The sequence below is a fragment of the Rhipicephalus microplus genome, chromosome X (genome assembly GCF_043290135.1).
Source record: "Rhipicephalus microplus isolate Deutch F79 chromosome X, USDA_Rmic, whole genome shotgun sequence".
Lineage (NCBI taxonomy): Eukaryota > Metazoa > Arthropoda > Arachnida > Ixodida > Ixodidae > Rhipicephalus > Rhipicephalus microplus.
The window spans coordinates 411744100-411761721 of record NC_134710.1 but is presented as its reverse complement, the minus strand read 5'-3'; the positions used below and the strand labels follow the sequence as shown (position 1 = coordinate 411761721).

The following is a 17622-nucleotide window of genomic DNA, read 5'->3' as shown; positions in this document are numbered from 1 at the left end:
ATTAAGCAGTTTTTACTGTTTGCACAATATCTGCAAGTTGACTCTGGACTACAATCAATTCAACTAGTGGTCTGGTACTTCATGCAATACTGCGTTGCCAGCAGGATGAAAAAGTCAATGCACAACATGGGAGTATTGAAAGCGGCGACAATAGGACAGTGTGAAAATGTATTGTCTGGCTAACACTGCATCTGATGTAGTCGGGCATTCATAATTGAAGCCCTCTCACTCTGCCCACAGATGGCCCGTCACACCGCACGCTCCACAATGAACTGAAATGAGCCAACTGGCTTTCGGGTATGCTGAATGCGCAAGTTGCAGCGCAACATGATACAGTGGTGCTAATCTTATCACCACTCACTTAGCATGAAACACCGCAGGGGTAAAAATACAGTGGTGGTTCATCTACAAGTAATAACTCATTTGTCTGGTTCCATGTGATTACATGCAGGGCTTTGTTCAAGATTGCGTGATATGATTTAGCCCAGGCGCGGACAAGTACAATAAAATTTATCTTTATTCTGTCGTACAGACAGATGGATTGATTAACTTGTAGGGTTTAACGTCCCAAAACCACCATGTGATTATGAGAGACGCCGTAGTGGAGGGCTCCGGAAATTTATACCACCTGGGGTTCGTTAACATGCACCCAAGTCTGAGAACACCGGTCTACAACATTTCCGCTTTCATCGAAAATGCAGCCGCTGCAGCCAGGATTCGATCCCGGGACCTGGAGGTCAGCAGCCGGGTACCTTAGCCACTGAACCACCGCGGCGGGGCTACAGATAGAAGGACTGCGAAAAACACTCTTAGATCAGCTAGACTATTTCAGACCCATGACATTTATGAATTAAGATAATATTAACCGCTAGGGTTTTAGGTCTCAAACTGAAATATGATTTCACTGGACACCATGATTGAGGGCTCTGAAAATTTTGACTAAAAATCTCTAACATGCACATATATCCACATACAGTAAAACCCAGTTAATTCAGACTTCCCGGGACCAGAGAGAATGTTTGAATTAACCGAGGGTACGAATTATCGTGAGTACAAACAGAACGCTTGAAAAATGTCTCCTATACCATCAGAGTTTTATTTCTTAAGTTTGTGATCGCGGTTTGCTTCACGGACGCAATGTGTGACAAAGTCACAATTTTGCAAAGTTCCTGCAGGTGGCTTAGTCCGTGCACATTATCCGAGGAAAGCATGCATATGTCCTCCAAAGCGGCACACACATGCGCAGCCTGCGTCATTGTGTGGCGTAGACGCTCGTCAGCATCACTTACGCCCTCGTCAGCCGATTCCACTTCGCCGTCTAAGACTTCGGCAACGATATCGCTGTCGGTCACTGTGCCGGCCACGGCAACATCGGCAAGTAATAGCCAAAGTGCACATCAGCTGGCATGGTGCTCACATAGCAGTCATCTTGCTCTTCGCCGGTTTCCTCATCGACCACCACACCCGGATCAGCAGCATCATGCAAGAAGCTGCTATGCCTAAAGCAGTTTGCGACTACTGCAGGCGGTGTGTTGTTACACATGTATGTCAGCATGTGGATTGCGCTTAGCACGCTCACTTTGTACTGCTTGCCTGACTCCATGCAGAGCAATATCCGCTCGAGTACCTGCCGTCGATAGCGGCTTTTCACGAACTGTATGATTCCCTGGTCCATCGGCTGCAGAGAAGCCGTTGTGTCATAGCAGTTCGATGTTCTTGAACTCAGACACCTTCGTGTGCGCACTACAGTTGCCTAGCACGAACAACACCTTCCAAGCCTTGGCCGCAAAGCGGCGGTTCAGCTGACGCAGCCAGGCTTGAAAGAGTTCGGCAGTCTACCAAGCCTTTCTGTTGAACCGGTAGCCGACAGGCAGCTTAATATTCTTAAAACATCATGGCTTCGCAACCTTCCCGATCACCAGCAGCGGCAGCCGCTCTGTGCCGGTCATGTTAGCAGCCAGAAAAACTGTCATGCGTTCTTTACTTTGTTTTCCACCGACGCACGGGTCCCCCTTAAATGTGACTGTCTTGTCAGGCAGAGCCTTACAGAACAGCACTGTCACATCAGCATTGAAAATGTTGCATGGCTCGTAAGTATAAAGGCGCGCGGATAGTGTAGACCGCTAGTCCCACACAACACTTTCGTCAACCGCACCTCTTTCACCACACACGTTGCGGAACACCAGCCCGTGTCACTTCTTGAAGCGGTGAAACCAGCCTTCCGACGCACTGAAGGAGTCAATGTTCATGGTCATCACGAACTTCTCTGCTTGTGCGCAGATAAGGGGGCCGCTCAAGGACGATTGCGCGAAACGGCGATCCAGCGCAATAGCGCTTCTTCTAGCTTGGGATGCACTGCTGTTCGAAGTCTCTTCCTTTGATCGCCAAACATGTCCCCGTCATACGCTTGCATAATCTGCTCTTCGTTCTTCACGTAAGTGCTCAGCGTGCTTTTCTTCACATTAAACTTTTCCATCACTTCTTTTCGAGATGCTCCCGCTTGCAACGCCTTCAATATTTTCAACTTTGCAGCCGAATCCTTTGCTTCGTACTTCACCCTCTTCCCTGCGGGGGTCGGGGCGGTTGGAGCCCAAGGAGATGGAGGGGAAGCCATTCCGGCGTCGCAAGCGCGGTGGTCAAGCACGCGCTCGAAATAGACAACACAAACACACACACACAAAAAAAAACAGCACGGTGATAAAAACGAAATAAAAACCAGCAAACTTTTCAAAAAACAGCAAACAGTAAGACTGCAAATGGCACTGATCACGTACAGATAAATAATTTAAAGCACACTATAGGTGAGCAATCCAACTCAACCGTCACGCAAACGTGTTCGATGCGCAAAAAAAAGGAAAGGCAAATTTGTGGGCTGCTCATTGCTGATGACAGTAGCGATGTACTGCCTTCCATTTTGGTTGTTTAAACTACCGCTCGTGCGTGTTTGTGTGTGTGTGTGCGTGCGTGCATGCATGCGTGTGTGTGTCTGTGTGTGTGTGTTTGGGTGCCTCTGAGATGTACTACCCATGGACAAAGTTTTTAATCTCAGAGGCCGCAATCCGATCCCAAAGTTGTTTAGGTGCGCCGTCGATTTGGCCGACAGAATCCGCTGCTGCTTCCCCGTCGTGACTCGACCGCGGTTGGGCGCCTGAATTAACCGAAGCGCAGCCAAATTTGTCCGAACTAATGAGAGTTTTCAGTCATAGAACAATGTACATTTTGGACAGGACCAGATGCCATGGCCAAATGAACCAGAATTCTGAATTAATGGGGGTCTAATTAACAAGAATACTACTGGCCCATGCCAGTAGTATTCTGCCACCATTGAAATGCAGCTGGGGATGCTGGAATTCGATGCTGCGATTTTCGTGTTAGCTCTTGACCACTCGTATTTCTAAATAGGGCAGTATGTGATGCCAGGAAATACTTGGTGCAGTTATTAAAGTTTTTATGACACAAAACGCTGCTCTGTATAACAGTGCACTAGCTCATCAGCCTGTTCTGCTGAGATAGACTGATGACTGTGCCATGTTGCTATTGATCCATGCTCAAGAATAAAATAGCAGGAAAATAGATTAGACAAACGCTTCAGCATTTGTGATGCCTATTTTCCACACTCATATGTTTTCCATGACACTTTGTTTTTGAGCATGCACTGCACAATCAGTAGTGAGTGAGTTTGAATGAAATTAAAGCAGTGCATCCTCCCCACTACAGTATGCATTGATAACACTGCGAGTAATTAAAGCAGCCCTTGTTGCACTTTCACACAGTTAGCTGGCCTATGGAATCGGGTGTGCCGTGCAATGCCAAGCGACTTGTTTGTTGTCACAGCACATAAAATATTAAGAACAACACGTGAAATGCTATTAAACTAGCAAACAGCCACGACGCCACCACTTTCTTAAATGCCCAAATAACACATGCGAAGGTCTGAACATCATCTTTGTATTTATGACACAAATAGCATTACAATCAATGTACAAGCATACTCTACAACACTTGTTGTATGTAAAAGCAAGTATCCTAGAGATCCGATCAGTGGGGGTGCTTGGCTAAGGAGGAGCCTGATCGAGGCAATGGTTCCCCACGGCTCTGGTGATGATGCAGCAGCTCCTGAATTGTCTGCACAATCAGATCAATGGCCACTGCAATAGGGGTAAAAAAGAGCCCAGAGTGAGTAAAATGTCGCTAAGCAGGTGGTGTTTATATAATCAGGGCAAGTTCTTCGTACATTCATGGTTTCATACAAGCCATACTCATGAATGTGCACAGCTGTGCTTGGGCTGTTTGAAGTTCCTGTTTTTGTGCATTGTTGAAAAGTGGAAGCATACTGCAAGTCGTTTTCTTTCTTTTTGGTCTCGATGACGCCTGATGTCTACTGTTTGAGCAGTTTGAGGGCAACTAGCTCTTAAAAAAAAGTTCTGAGAGATCAAACACATTGCTCTCCTTGTCAACATAGGAGCATGCAGTAGTTGAGGTCTCTAAGAGCAGAAAATTGTTTAGATTCTTAGAGAGCAGGGCTCAAAGAGAATTTGTGGGTGACGACGACTTCTCACTAGACGAGCATTCTGAATTCGAAAGCACCAGCAGTAACAGAGACAATGAAAATGATGCTGCTCACTCAACTTGCACGCTACGCATCCTCATGCTTTAAAGTTTTTCACACTTGCATAGTCACTTGGTGTGAATTTAATGTAGAACGGCGTTAGGATAAAAATAAAAGCAAAGTTTGACAATGCCTGTAACACAACCTACTTTGAATTTTAGTGAGCATCGCATGCCACCAACGAACTCAATGAACACAGCACTAAATACAGGAAGGGAAATAATGAGGAACAAGTGGGAGAGAATGGGATAAAGTTGTGCACTGCAGTGGAAGCCCATCAGGTTTATAAAAATACTTCTTGAAGCACCCTTCCTAAGAAATCTAATTGCATTTCTTTCGCAGCATTACTTACAGTCGAGGTGGATGACATTCTTTTTTATTCATGAACCTTCTTTCATCTTGCAAAATTCTGCTACAAGATTTACTTTATTCAGTGTCCCTGCGCTTTCTAATACATCTTCGGGCTGCTATCTCCTAGTTTTTGTTAATGCAGATAGCACAGTCCCCTTGGCCTGCAGAAAGATATAATAGGTCGAGTTCCCAGATCCCAGGTCAAGATGAATTCTTCAACAGCAGAGCCATCTCTCCAAGAAACCCACTTGCGCTACCTCTCTTGCTTTACGTTGCAAACGAGTAGATAACAATTCTTACTTTTCATGAACCGTCCACCCAAAGTGGATTTGCCAACTCACACGATGTTTTCATGGCACAATGAAAGCACACGACTGCTGCATGGCGCCCACTGATAACATGTCTCAGAGGCCATGCTAGCAGTGGATATCTATCAAAACAGTCATGAAATAAGGTACGTGCTGCACTGAAACATCCTCCCGTTGGGCTGGTTTCACCAAAGGGTGATGTGCGCTTGAGCACGGTAACTGTGCTGCTAGCAGGCATAAATAAAACCCAGTGCCACATCGTTTTCTTAATGTTGAGAAGAGATACACCTATTTTTTAAAAGAGTGGCATAGAAGTAAAATAACATCCGCCATGTACATTGCTGTAAACAGCGGCTCAACAATGAAGGGCTTTGTTTTTCTGTTATAAAATGGCCGATTGGCAGAGCACTGCATGACGTGCTGGACCTTTTGACCTGGCAAGACGACCAGCTTGTCTAAACTCTGCAATAAGCCACTCTTTTTTATCATCACATGACTGGACAAACTTTACCTTTTGCTTTCCATATGCCATTTCCATTTCCAGATATTTTAAACAGGTGTCCATTCACTGCTGTTCACAACTACGTCAACCAATTGAAAAGGAGCCCATCAACAGTTTTAAATCGGACAAGCACTGCACTGGCAGCTCCAGTACACATGCTGCCATGGTAAGGTTCACATACACAGTGAATTTTGTCAGACCTGGCTAGGATATTAGTACTTGGGTTTTCCCCACTACTGTTTTCTGAGGTGGCCTTTGTACGCAAGGAGGGTGAAGACAAGTTAAGACACGATTGTATACTTTCAAGCAATGCCGAAATGGCAGCTTTTGAGACAGTGAGAAAAGGCTATCAACAAAGCTCGAATTATCAAGAATTCAATGTGTTCTATTAAATGTTTTTACACTGAACAACTTAACGACAAAAATAACTGAAGCCAACAAGAACTGCATGGGCATTGCATCTCGACCAGATTTGAATTCACACTTCACTATATAGAATCATCAGCATTTACTGGATCTGCACAGAACAATCCACTTTTAATGATGTCAATCACACAAGCTACTAATTATACCATTACAACCAGCTATTGTCGTACCAGGACCAGCAATAAGAAATAAGAACATGGCCATATGTTTCCCTGTGCATGTAGGCCTAGTTACTCTTCAACTTATAAGTGAACAGCATCAAACAATGCAAGTCGTGGTAAGGCCTATTTGACACTTCATTACCAACTACATAAATACACGCTCACGTGAAATGGACCCACGAAATATGCTCCATTCACTGAGAGGTGGACAGACAGGGGTGCGGAATTCAAATATAAAACCAATCGTGTTAGAGGCAGTTGTTCCACTTGAAAATCAGTTCTTTTCAAAAGATTTCCCTTTACTGAGAGCCTACTGTAGGTTTATTGACGCATGCTGAAAAGATTAGGAAATTCACAAAAGCGGAATAAATAAGACCTCTCAAGACTTGAGGATTACTGAAGCCACTGAGGAGTGTTGAAACCGTGGACTGTGAAGCTTATATTTTTCTTGAGACTTACAACCTAGTAACTTGGGAAAATTCCCAATGAACTCACTGTTTCAGCTGAACAAACACTGCATTGTACTTGGCCCCATATTTTGGAAATGTGCAAGTGGCCAGAAACACGTGTCAGAAACAGTCTCCAAGTGTTGCTTGGCTAGCAAGGCAGCCACCAGACGAGCTCTTTCCGTTCTCTGAACAGCAATTCTGACGAAGGCAGCACGACAGTGCTAAACACACGTCCCCCTCACAAATGTCTCTATGGCAGTAGAACAAGTTCTTATACTTTAAAGCAATGCGATCGAGACAAGAATTCGGACACAATAAACATTTAAGCTTTCTATGTGTCCACCTTTTTGTGCAGTCATTTGCCCTGCTTCGAATGATATACAGTTAAACCTGCTTACAACAAACTTTCATAAAACGGATTCCTCTATATAACAAAGTTTCTCTTCCCCCCCCCCCCCCATTGCTTCCTAGAAGTACATGTATTTGCGACCTCTATGTAACAAAGTAACAGCGGGAGACAACCTTGATATAACGAAGTTTCCCCACAGACAATCTAAGAATTTCGACCCGTATTTTGGCATTTTGGTACGAACATGCATCTCCCGTGGCTCCCCTGCCGCCGACGAAGCGGCGGCGGGGCAGGTGGGCCTGCACTCGTGCGCGCGGGTGAGCAGGCGGGCCTGCACCCCACGAGCCAACGTTGCCGCTGTTCTCGCCGCCGCGGGCTCATGGGCAGGCGTGCCCCTCCCCCCTCTAAACCAAAATAAAAAAAAAACAGAAAAATACTTTTGCGCCTTGACAGCGCCCCACCTTTAGTTAGCATCACATAGCTTTGCCAAATAGTTTTCCACGGTATCCGTGTCTGTGTCCGTGTCATTCGCTCTTCGTTTTCGACGCCGTGCGCGTGTGCATAGTTTCACTGCGCGTGCATGGCGTGGACACTGACGACTTTCAGCTTTGCTTTTTTTTTATTGTGATGGCAATTATATGGACAGTCTCAGCTGGTTTTTGTCGTCGACACCACCGCCGTCATTCATCATATGATGTATCTATATATATAAAAACTAATGAAAGAAAAAGAGTTGCCCACGCTTAGCACCCAGCTCGTCACGATGTACTCATGCACGCTTATCCCCCACACGTACTTTGCCCTGGGAATGAGGGGAACGAGTTAGATGCATGTGCACGCGTGCTTATCTTTGGGTGGGGAGAATCGTGCACCTTCGACTTTGATCAGAACAATTGCGTTTAGTTGCCGGGCGCACAAATATCGCTTCGCTCGCTGGACGAGTGCCGTCTGCGAAAAGAGTGTGCTTTTCAAACACAGCAAAGTAACAACTGCGGCACTTGTGAGCTTGCACTCATATCTGTACCTGTGAGTACGTTTCGTGCCTCGTTTTCGTTTAAACACTGTGTTATGTGTCGAGCCGTAAGCAGTGTTAATTTGCTCTCGTCCTGTGTATGTTGTTTTCGTGCGTCATTTGTGTGTGAGAAGCGTGCAGTATGCTTTGATCTGCTTGCCGTTCTCAGCGTTATATTCTAAGTTGTTGCTTGGAATCGCTTCGCCCTTGCGGTGGAATTGTGACTTTTCTTAATTTGAGACAACCGTGTCATCAGCACCAACGGGTTGTTAGACTAGGCGCTGATAGAAACTCTCTGAGACCACGGTGACAACGGATGTTTGGAGGTCGACTCGTCACGCGCTTTCGTCTTGGGCTGCAAGTTCGCAGGCTGGTAGCTTTCACGATTAGTCGATTAGTTCTGTCAACACGAAAGCACGTTAAATACAATGCAATGAACGCGATAGCAAAAAATTGTAATGTTATAAGCAGTAAAGGCTGGCAGCCAAGTTTTTTGGATCCCATATCGCAGAACTCAAAAAAAAAAATGGTGTGAGCAAATACGGCCGCTCTAGGGAGAAGTGCTCTTGTCACACAGTCCCTTCACGTTGAAACCACACTGATACTCCCAGAGATAGCAAGTGCGCCAGGGATCGCAACAGCCCTTAAAATCAAAGCTCATTATTGCCACTCCAATGATACCCCCCCCCCCCCCCCCTTCACGTAATGTTTCATGCTCATTCAAGCTTTCTGTTGGAACATTTGATGCCAGTTGTAACACTCTGGAAATGTTATCTTATGCCTTTTCTAGGCTATAGCGATGGGCCGACTTATTTGATCTCTGCTGCAGCTGCACTCTCGCGCTTTTACCCGCTTGTGAAAGTTACAAAGGGCGGGGGCTTATCAATTTGGACTTGTTACGGAACATGGCGGCAAAGACAAAGACACGCCGAGAGTGTCCACATAATTACTATCGCAATAATGCAGTTTTTTTAATGTAAAAAAAGTGTTTTGGCTTAGCTCTGTCTTCAGTTGCCCTTTTGTTCAATTTGCATGTTTATTTTGCAAAGTTTCGTACCAAACCTACATTGAATAAAATATTCCTTATAACACATTTTTCTGGGAATTTATTAAGTTCGTTATATCCAGGTTTGACAGTAGAACCATACAAACTAGCCCAGATGTCGACCATGTCATTCGTTCTAATGTGTCAGACAAATTATTGCCGCAAGCACATTTGTGAAGCCAGAGTTCTATCGCGATGTCTACTATGATCACTAATAATTGTACTGTATGGATTGATAATTCTGAATTCAATAGAAAATTGATGATTCTGAATAATTTGATTGTGGCAAGCAATATATCATTATATCTGGTATCATTATAAATGAATTATACTACATTCTGTACAAATTGACAGCAACACTTTAAAGCTCATTATTGCGGCCCTTGTTAAATTGGAAAACAGGATGATTTGGACATGTTCTCTGGTCTTGCCAAGCATATGCATTGTTTAACCTTTACTTGCCATTGTTCCAAAATTAGAACATATGAAATTCATTAAAAAAATTTTTTTTTCATCCATATAGCACCCTTCTTAAATTTTTGTTTCTGCATACTCAAGGATGGTTAAAGAAAACGTAACAATTTCAATTTTTTATATAAACCCTTGTAGAGTCTTTAGATAAAGGTTTAAAAACAGGCATATTTCCTGCTCCTTCCCCACCAGACGCTTGTTGCATTACTTTGCACGAAAAAGTCACGTTGCAGTGAGCAAACCAGAACTAGAATATAAGGCTATAGTATTGCATCACGTAGCAAATTAAAAAGAAATAACAAAGGCACTCCAGTTGTCAAAGTCCGGAGTTTCATGTGAATGTTCCTTTTTTGGAACATTGGCATTTCAGTGTCAAAAAACAGCATTGGCACGCGCTAGCCTTTCGCCTTGTTCTTTTTTTTTCTTTTTTGGCTTGTTGAAGATGAAGATGGCAATATCTCCGATGAGGAGCACGTGAATAAAATGACTTTTTGAAGTTGTTTCCGATGATATATGCGGGCACGTAGAAGTAGTGCGGTGCAGTGATGAAGATATGGGGTGCAGCGATGAAAATACTGATTTGCCGACTAGATCTTTGAGCTCTGAGTCACGACGAAAACGTCCAGCCTCGAGGCAAATGACTTCTGCAAAAGCACGGAAATCTTCAACAAAGACTGCAAAAACAAAAACCACAAATCACGCTCTTACACCAACATGGGGTGACCATGATAAGTTTGATAAAAACTTCCCAGCGACAATCCTCCGTTATTGCTAAAGACCTTTCCGGAGCTTGCGAACATGAGCCCTTTCATGTTATTGTGCAAAATTATTTCTCCAGAATATTCTAATCGACTGGCTCAATTGACAGCAAGATACCCACTCCAAAAGGACGAGGAGGTGGACGTCACAGGAGCAGACATGGGTCAGTTTTTCGGCCTCTTACTATTTAGTGGCTACCACTCTGTTCCGTCAGAGGACTCGTACTCAAGCACTGCAGAGGACCTTTGTGTCTCTATAGTCGTGACAGTGATGTCCCGAAGTAGGTTCTGGCAGCTCAAAAGGTCCTTTCATGTGGTTGACAATACTCAGTAGCAAGCAGGCAAGAAGATGGGCAAGATTCAGCAATTTTACGATGAAATCTCCAAATGTTTCCACCAGTTTGGAGTCTCCCACAAGAACCTAAGCATCGACGAGTCAATGGTGCCCTATTATGGGCACCACTAGTACAAAATGTTTATTCGCGGTAAACCGATTCGATTTGGTTGCATGATCTGGATGATGTGCTCATCAGATGGGTACCCCTACGCAATAGATATATATTAAGGAAAAAATGAGAAAGATGACAAGACCCCTCTTGGGCTTAGGGTAGTTAGCAACATGGTGTCAGTCCTCCAAGCCCCAAAACAGTTTGAAGTTTATTTCGACAGCTTCACTTCGCACGGCTTCTTGACAAAACTCGCTGACCAGGGAATTCGAGCGACAGGAACTGTGCAAGATACATCACCAGTGGTTGTCCAATGAAGAGCCTCAAAGACGTCAAAAAGGAAGAAAGATGATCTTTCCACTACAAGTGTGATGGGGTGGTCTACAAATGCAGGTGTAACGACAATGCCGTCGTCACAGTTTCTTCGAACCACCTCACCCACGAGCCAGTTGGAAGTACAAAACACTTCTCACGACGCTCAAACAAGAAGGTGGACATTCCTCAACCTCATTTCATCAAGAAATACAATGAGGGCATGGGAGAAGTAGATGTGGTGGACCAGCTTCTCGGCAGCTATCGACCAAAACTTCGAAGCAAGAAATGGTGGTGGAACCTTTTCAGCAATGATTTCAACAAGGCTGTCGTCGCAGGATAGCTCTTCCACTACGAAACTTACAACGGAAACCAATGCCGCCATGACACATATTGCATTTCGGCGGGATGTCACCATGTCTTTGCTGCAGCTCAAGCAGAAACTAACTGTGCGGCCGGACCCTCGGGTTCATTCAAGAGGTGAGAACAGGAAAACTGATGGCCACTACATCATCTGAGCGTCTCAAGGTGGATGGCCTGAGTTCAAGAATACAACAAATCAGTGCCAACAGGGCAAGAAGCGGCAGCACAAAAACTGCTTTGCTGTGTACCATGGCTTGTGAATTGTTCACTGTAGTACAGCCAGTATTATGAAGAAACCAATTTTTTTACAGATTTGTTATTATTACTTAAAACTTTTAGGCCCTTTGCTTGATGCTAATTATTATTCTTCACTTATTGTGAGTAAGAAAACTCAATAGAGAAGTCAATAAACGTTGTTCTTGACAAACAGTTTTTTGCATATGAAAAACGCCAATGTTCCTAAAATGGAACATGCGCAAAAACGTTCTTAGTCATCATCAATGTGGCTGAATTTTTCATCATAATTAATTTAGAAGGCCAATACGAATTACCAAAGTAAATATCACTTTTTACTATTGCTTCATAGTGTGGCGTTTAAAAGGTTATTGGCGTCAAACTCTCGTTGGATACATTTGGTCACAACCTGGTTAGTTCTGACAATTCTTGGAACATACCGAGTGCAAAGCAATGTAAATGCAAAGCACTGTAAAGGAATGAAAACAGCATTTGCAGACAACCAAAAAATCTGCACAGTCTAGATCGCCATCATTGACGCCATTTCATACCTTTTCGCTCAATAAAAAAATTACAACATAGTCACCTTCCATCCGCATACTTCACATAACATTGATTCCCAAGGTATGTGGGATCTGCCAAACATTTTGTTCAAAGGAAGTGGAAAGGACTCTGAATAGTAGCAGAAATAGACTCTTGGCAGAATTCAAGTGATGACCTGTAAAATATGTTATGTTTTAAAATTTACTATACTCAGAGCATATAAGTCGGTATGATAAGAATTTCAAATTTTGAACATGATGAATCGATGCGAGGGTAACACATGAAGGCAACAACTTTAAATTAGACCTTTGCAGCAAAGCGGATTTCCCTGTTTAAATGTTTTTGCTGCTTTGCACACCTTCACTGCAGTGAAAGCACCTTTACAAAAGGTTACATGCAGATTATTATACACCTATTTGTCAATTTCGAATTCTTTGAAATATTCAATCATTTAAATTCAAATCAAAACAAATTTCAATTCTGTAGTATTTGTTTTGAATATTTGAAGCCTTCAAAAAGTCATACAGGCCTAGTAAAACTGCTTTGGTTTTATTAAGACAGAAGTGCTTAAAGCTACAGTTACATTATGAATGAAGTCATGAATAAGCACAGGATTTAAAATGAAAGTGTATTGATGTAATAGACATTACCTTATTGTTTTCTAGAAACATTCAATAGATTCAAATTTTGCTAATTCGTACATTTTTGCTAGTCCTATGGAATGCGTACTAATGAGTTTCACTGTATGCAGAAATGCCTTGCTAACTTCAAGTGGCAAAGACCTAAAAAATATTGAGATAAATAAATTTTCGGGGCAAGCAAAGTTGTGGAACTGAAGTGAAAGGTCAAGTTCTATCTAAAAGCTTCCCTCAAGGGTGCAACAGCCAGAATAGTATTTGGAGATATTTTTTAGAGCAGCAGAATCTTGCATTTAGAGCACTAAAATGCTAACTTGGAGCAGGTTACAGGAAATAAAACATATATTTTTATTACGAAAGACCAAATTTGGAGCAAAGAAGGCTTACATATAGAAAAAAAAAAGTATGTTCAAGCCATTCTACATGACCTAAATCATGCCGAGTAAACATGAGCACTGCTGTTTCAATAAACTAGTATTTCGATCTACCCACTGAGCGAACAATGATAAAATAAACATTAGCACTTGCCGTCTCTGTCAAATCCTTTGACAGAATCCGTGAACTTAAATGTAAGTCTGCCAAGCTGGCGACCATGAAATCCAAGGGATTCGTGAAACTGAGGAGTAAGAGTGGGGAAAACAAAACAAAAAAAAAACTTGCGCAGTTTGTTTTTTGTTTAGGGTGGTAAAAGTGTCATACACTGCCCCAAATGATTACCAGTAACTTTTTCAGACCTCAGCGATCATACTACTGCTCACAATCATGAGGTAGTATATACGCGTGAGTAATTGAACGAAATTTGCTGTCCCATGAGTAGTGCTAACAGCCCCTTCCAAATCAAAATACGCTTTTTCGCAGGGCACTGGTGTATTGCGGCAACGGTGGTTTAAGCATCATTCTGCATGGATTAGAACAAGGACAATAAATTTTTGAATACCGCTAGACCCCCCCCAACCCATTTTTTTTAACATGAGGGTTATGTTTAGGGCACAACATCTCAGCTCCCTTGCTAGACGCATTCTACCAGGAAAAGTAACAGTGGTGCATACCCGTTGGTCCAGCGACAGCACCAGATATCTATCACCGGGATGACAAGACTAACGCAACTTCAAAACAGAAAAATGTTTGATGTGCCATTGCTATGGTACCCAACGTGGTCGCCAGCAACGCCGGCGTTCACAGCACGTCGACTCTGTTCCTGCACAGAAAACGAGGTATGCACACCCAGCTCTAGTTTCTAACATGCCATAGTCCCTTTTGCTGGCTAGGAAGTTCATATTTCCCATGAAGCATTCTTGGCTACGGCAACGCATTTTTATCTTGAAGTTGCATCGTCTTGCCGAGAGGTATCTGTTGCAGTCAGCGTACCGATAGGCGCACGGCTTTGTTACTTAATCTGGTCAATCGCATCTTGTGAGTGTCCTGACCTATGGGATTAAGGTTAGCGTGGTTAGGTTACCATGGTTTAAGGTTAAGAGTCTGCACCCTTTGATTGATTGATGACTAAAACTACAGGTGAGCCACGTACATGGCCTCCCTATCTTGCTGAAATTTGCGCAACTTGAAAAATATGAGGCTGGTTGGGTATTTTGATGCAGCATGGCCCAATTTCAGCTAATTTTATGATTTTGGAGCAGCTCGGCACAAAACTGGGGAGTTGTATCAAATTGTCACAATTGGCTCAGCTATTGCACCACTGTTCCCTACTACAAACCAGCTATTTAGGAGGAGCTCCTGAATGAGCTTCTTGTAACGGCTTTAAAGAAAAATAACGCACCTGCTATATTCAAACGCGCATCTGACTAACATGACTCAAAAATAAAAATATAGCTAAGGGACAGTTTTAGCGCCTATACCGAAATCTAAAGCGCACGCAATTTCAAGGTCTATTTTTCCTTAAAAAGAGGTGCGCGTTGGAATTAAGTAAATACGGTGATGTCATACTAAAGTTATCAACCATTTACCAGCACTGCAATTTTATTTAGTAAAGAAGAAGACGTCCTAGGAAGACATGCTCAAGTTGCTTAGCATATTGCACGTGCTTGACCATCCCTACCACTGCACCAAACTTTCACACTACACGAAGCAAGGGTGATGTCGGCCCATCTAAAGTAGTTGCGTCAACATTGCCGCTCTCATCGTGTGCCGGCACTACGTTGTTTCAGTTTGGAAAAAGGTCAAACCAGCCGCCATTGCCTGTGGAAGCAGATTTGCGAGTCAATAGCATCAATGTTTTATAACTGGAAGAATGTTCGCATTATGCAGACACACTAGGAGCGTTGCTTCGATGTCTGGGAGCTTCGAGCCTCAGATGTGCTTACGCTTGCTCAACATGCTCGGCTGAAATCTATCTAGCACATCTCACTTTTTTTTAACCACCACTGAAAGCGTGAATAAAAATTACTGGGTGACGCTCGATGCAATCCAGCCCTGTTGTTTGAAAAGGGCTAGCTTTCTTCCCTAAGTCGGCAGCTTTGGTGGTGCTGTCCTCGCCGCACCACACAGCTAGAGTGAAAATTCCTGTCGCGTGTACTGTGCATACAAAATAAAACTGAAGTTCCATCTCCCAGAGACGTCTGTCGGTAGGGCCTGCCTACCGACAGACGTCTTTGGGAGATTTTGCAGGGCCTGCCTCGGCACTAGTCTATCGTGCCACAGGGTTGCTTGGCAAAGTCGTTAGGCCGCTCGGTTTAGACTTCATATTTATCTTCATATTTATGGACAATATTTTCCTTTCCACAGGCACCACAGCCTCGCACAGAGCTGGCGAAACGTGCTGGTGGCGAAATTATTCTTCCACTTTCGGTCAAGAATGTTGATCAAAACACAATTTAGTTTAGAAATATCTTGAGTTAAAAGGCAGTAAACACATGGCAAGTATGAAAAATGGTTTGGTGCTGCGGAAATTTTGAGCTTAGCCAATTTTCCTAGATGGGCGGCATTACATCAGGTGAAAGCAGCTGTTTCTACGTCAAACACTACTTCGAAATTTTAGCACGGCAAAACGAGTCGGAAGTGGGTTTTACTGTTGGTATCCTCAGTTCATGGTTTATGCTTGAAGATGCTTGAAATGGTGCATGAAGTGCAGTGTTTATGTAACAAAAAGACGCCAACAAAACCACGAACCTTCATTGTCGGCGCCTCTGGGAATGATGACATCAGCATATTTCTTCGTCTGCAATGGGACAGGAATAAACATATATTGCATGAACATCAAACTACAGAAAAGTGGCACTCATGTTAGGCATGATAAAGCTAGAAGCAAACAATCTTAAGGTTTCACGAACAGCCACAGTGTCAGTGTTATGTTGAAACATGCTGTGAGGCATTTCCAAGCACTCTGCAAAATATTAAATACTCACACAAAAAAAGGCAAGAAACAGTTGGTGGAGTGCTATCCACTAATGTAAAACATCGAACATCTCAACCCTTCTAAAATTCTTCAGTGATGGAAAACTCACAGGCAGGCAAAACTCCTCGAATGCAGGCTTCACAAAGTTAGTGTACTGGTGGAGAACCTTCTCAAGGTCTCGACCGCGTTCTTTCACATCACGCAGCACTGAAAAAAAAAAGAGGAAAAAAAAAGTCTCAACACAACATCACCCTCTATTGAATACCAAGGAGTGTCCTTGTATCTCCTGGCACATGCAAACTAGAGCACCATGCAGTTACACTAAACATATTTTTATCTTGACATTAAGGACTCCCCCATGAAGGCTTCAATAATGAATAAAATAGCTTCAAAGGTTTCTGCATCCTACTTGTCCTTGCTTTTGAGATGTAAAGATCCAACAATTATTCTTATTATCATCCTGCTTCTAGCTCTTCAAAGCATTCAGCTTCGGACATCGTTACTGAATGTACGAGACTCGATTTTTCACATAGCCACACCAGTATGTACAAAGACATGCAGATTACCATTGTCCAAAGTGTGAGGCGCTAGCACATTTTCTTTCGCATTTTGCTGGACACTTAGACAACAAAGTTTCATCCTTGGACAAGCTGTGTCATTCTGTCAAGTTGTTAAAGTTTAAGTTGTTGTGCCAAGTTGTTAAAGTAGTTAAAACAAATGACGCTTCAGAGACACTGTCACTCAGTCAAACCAGGCAAAAGCCTGAACAAAACACTAATGTGATGGGTAGACTCCAAAACACCACTTCATGCAGAATACTGCTTTTTTCAGTTACTACACCGCAGTACAGGACAATCTTTAGTAAACAAAAATCGCTTTCATGAAACCACTACAAACGTACTCCCATTTTGGATGGTTTCACATCTGGGTGATGCTAAGCAATAGTACATCCAAATAGGTAAAGGAAACTCCCTCTAAGTTTAACATATCTCATTTGCTCAAATCTAAGTTAACCCCTTAAAGTCCAAAGCCAGCAAAAAAAAACTGCCACCGATGTAGGCTCAGCAGAAAAAAACAAAATTTAAAGCCTGTAAAAAACTCAAACAGCACTTACAATAAAACCAAGATACATATAAAGTTGCAAAGAGGATCCCGAAACATTTTGATATGACAGCAGACCAGAAAACTCGTTCAGATTTCTCTGGTGTGCATGCATATGTATGGCATTCTCTATAGAGAGAAAACTGACTTCGGTGCTCAGAAACCCAGCACCTGGTTGCAGTGTGGCACCAT

General features: G+C 43.1%; 1 protein-coding gene across 7 annotated transcripts in view; it reads right to left on the bottom strand.

Annotated features, from left to right (window-relative positions):
- Positions 1-3934: 3934 nt before the first annotated feature.
- Positions 3935-17622, bottom strand: part of Uck (Uridine-cytidine kinase) — a 104080-nt gene continuing 90392 nt past the window's right edge. For 6 of the 7 annotated variants that reach the window (XM_037413280.2, XM_037413283.2, XM_037413284.2 and 3 more), the window contains 3 exons: positions 16439-16536; positions 16104-16152; positions 3935-4148 (listed from right to left, as the gene is read on the bottom strand). In XM_037413280.2, the coding sequence (XP_037269177.1) occupies positions 4039-4148; positions 16104-16152; positions 16439-16536 (257 nt within the window). In that variant the 3' untranslated portion in view covers positions 3935-4038. Of the gene's footprint in view, positions 4149-13505; positions 13594-16103; positions 16153-16438; positions 16537-17622 lie in introns of all 7 variants that reach the window. The other variant, XM_075880274.1, reaches the window with a different exon arrangement.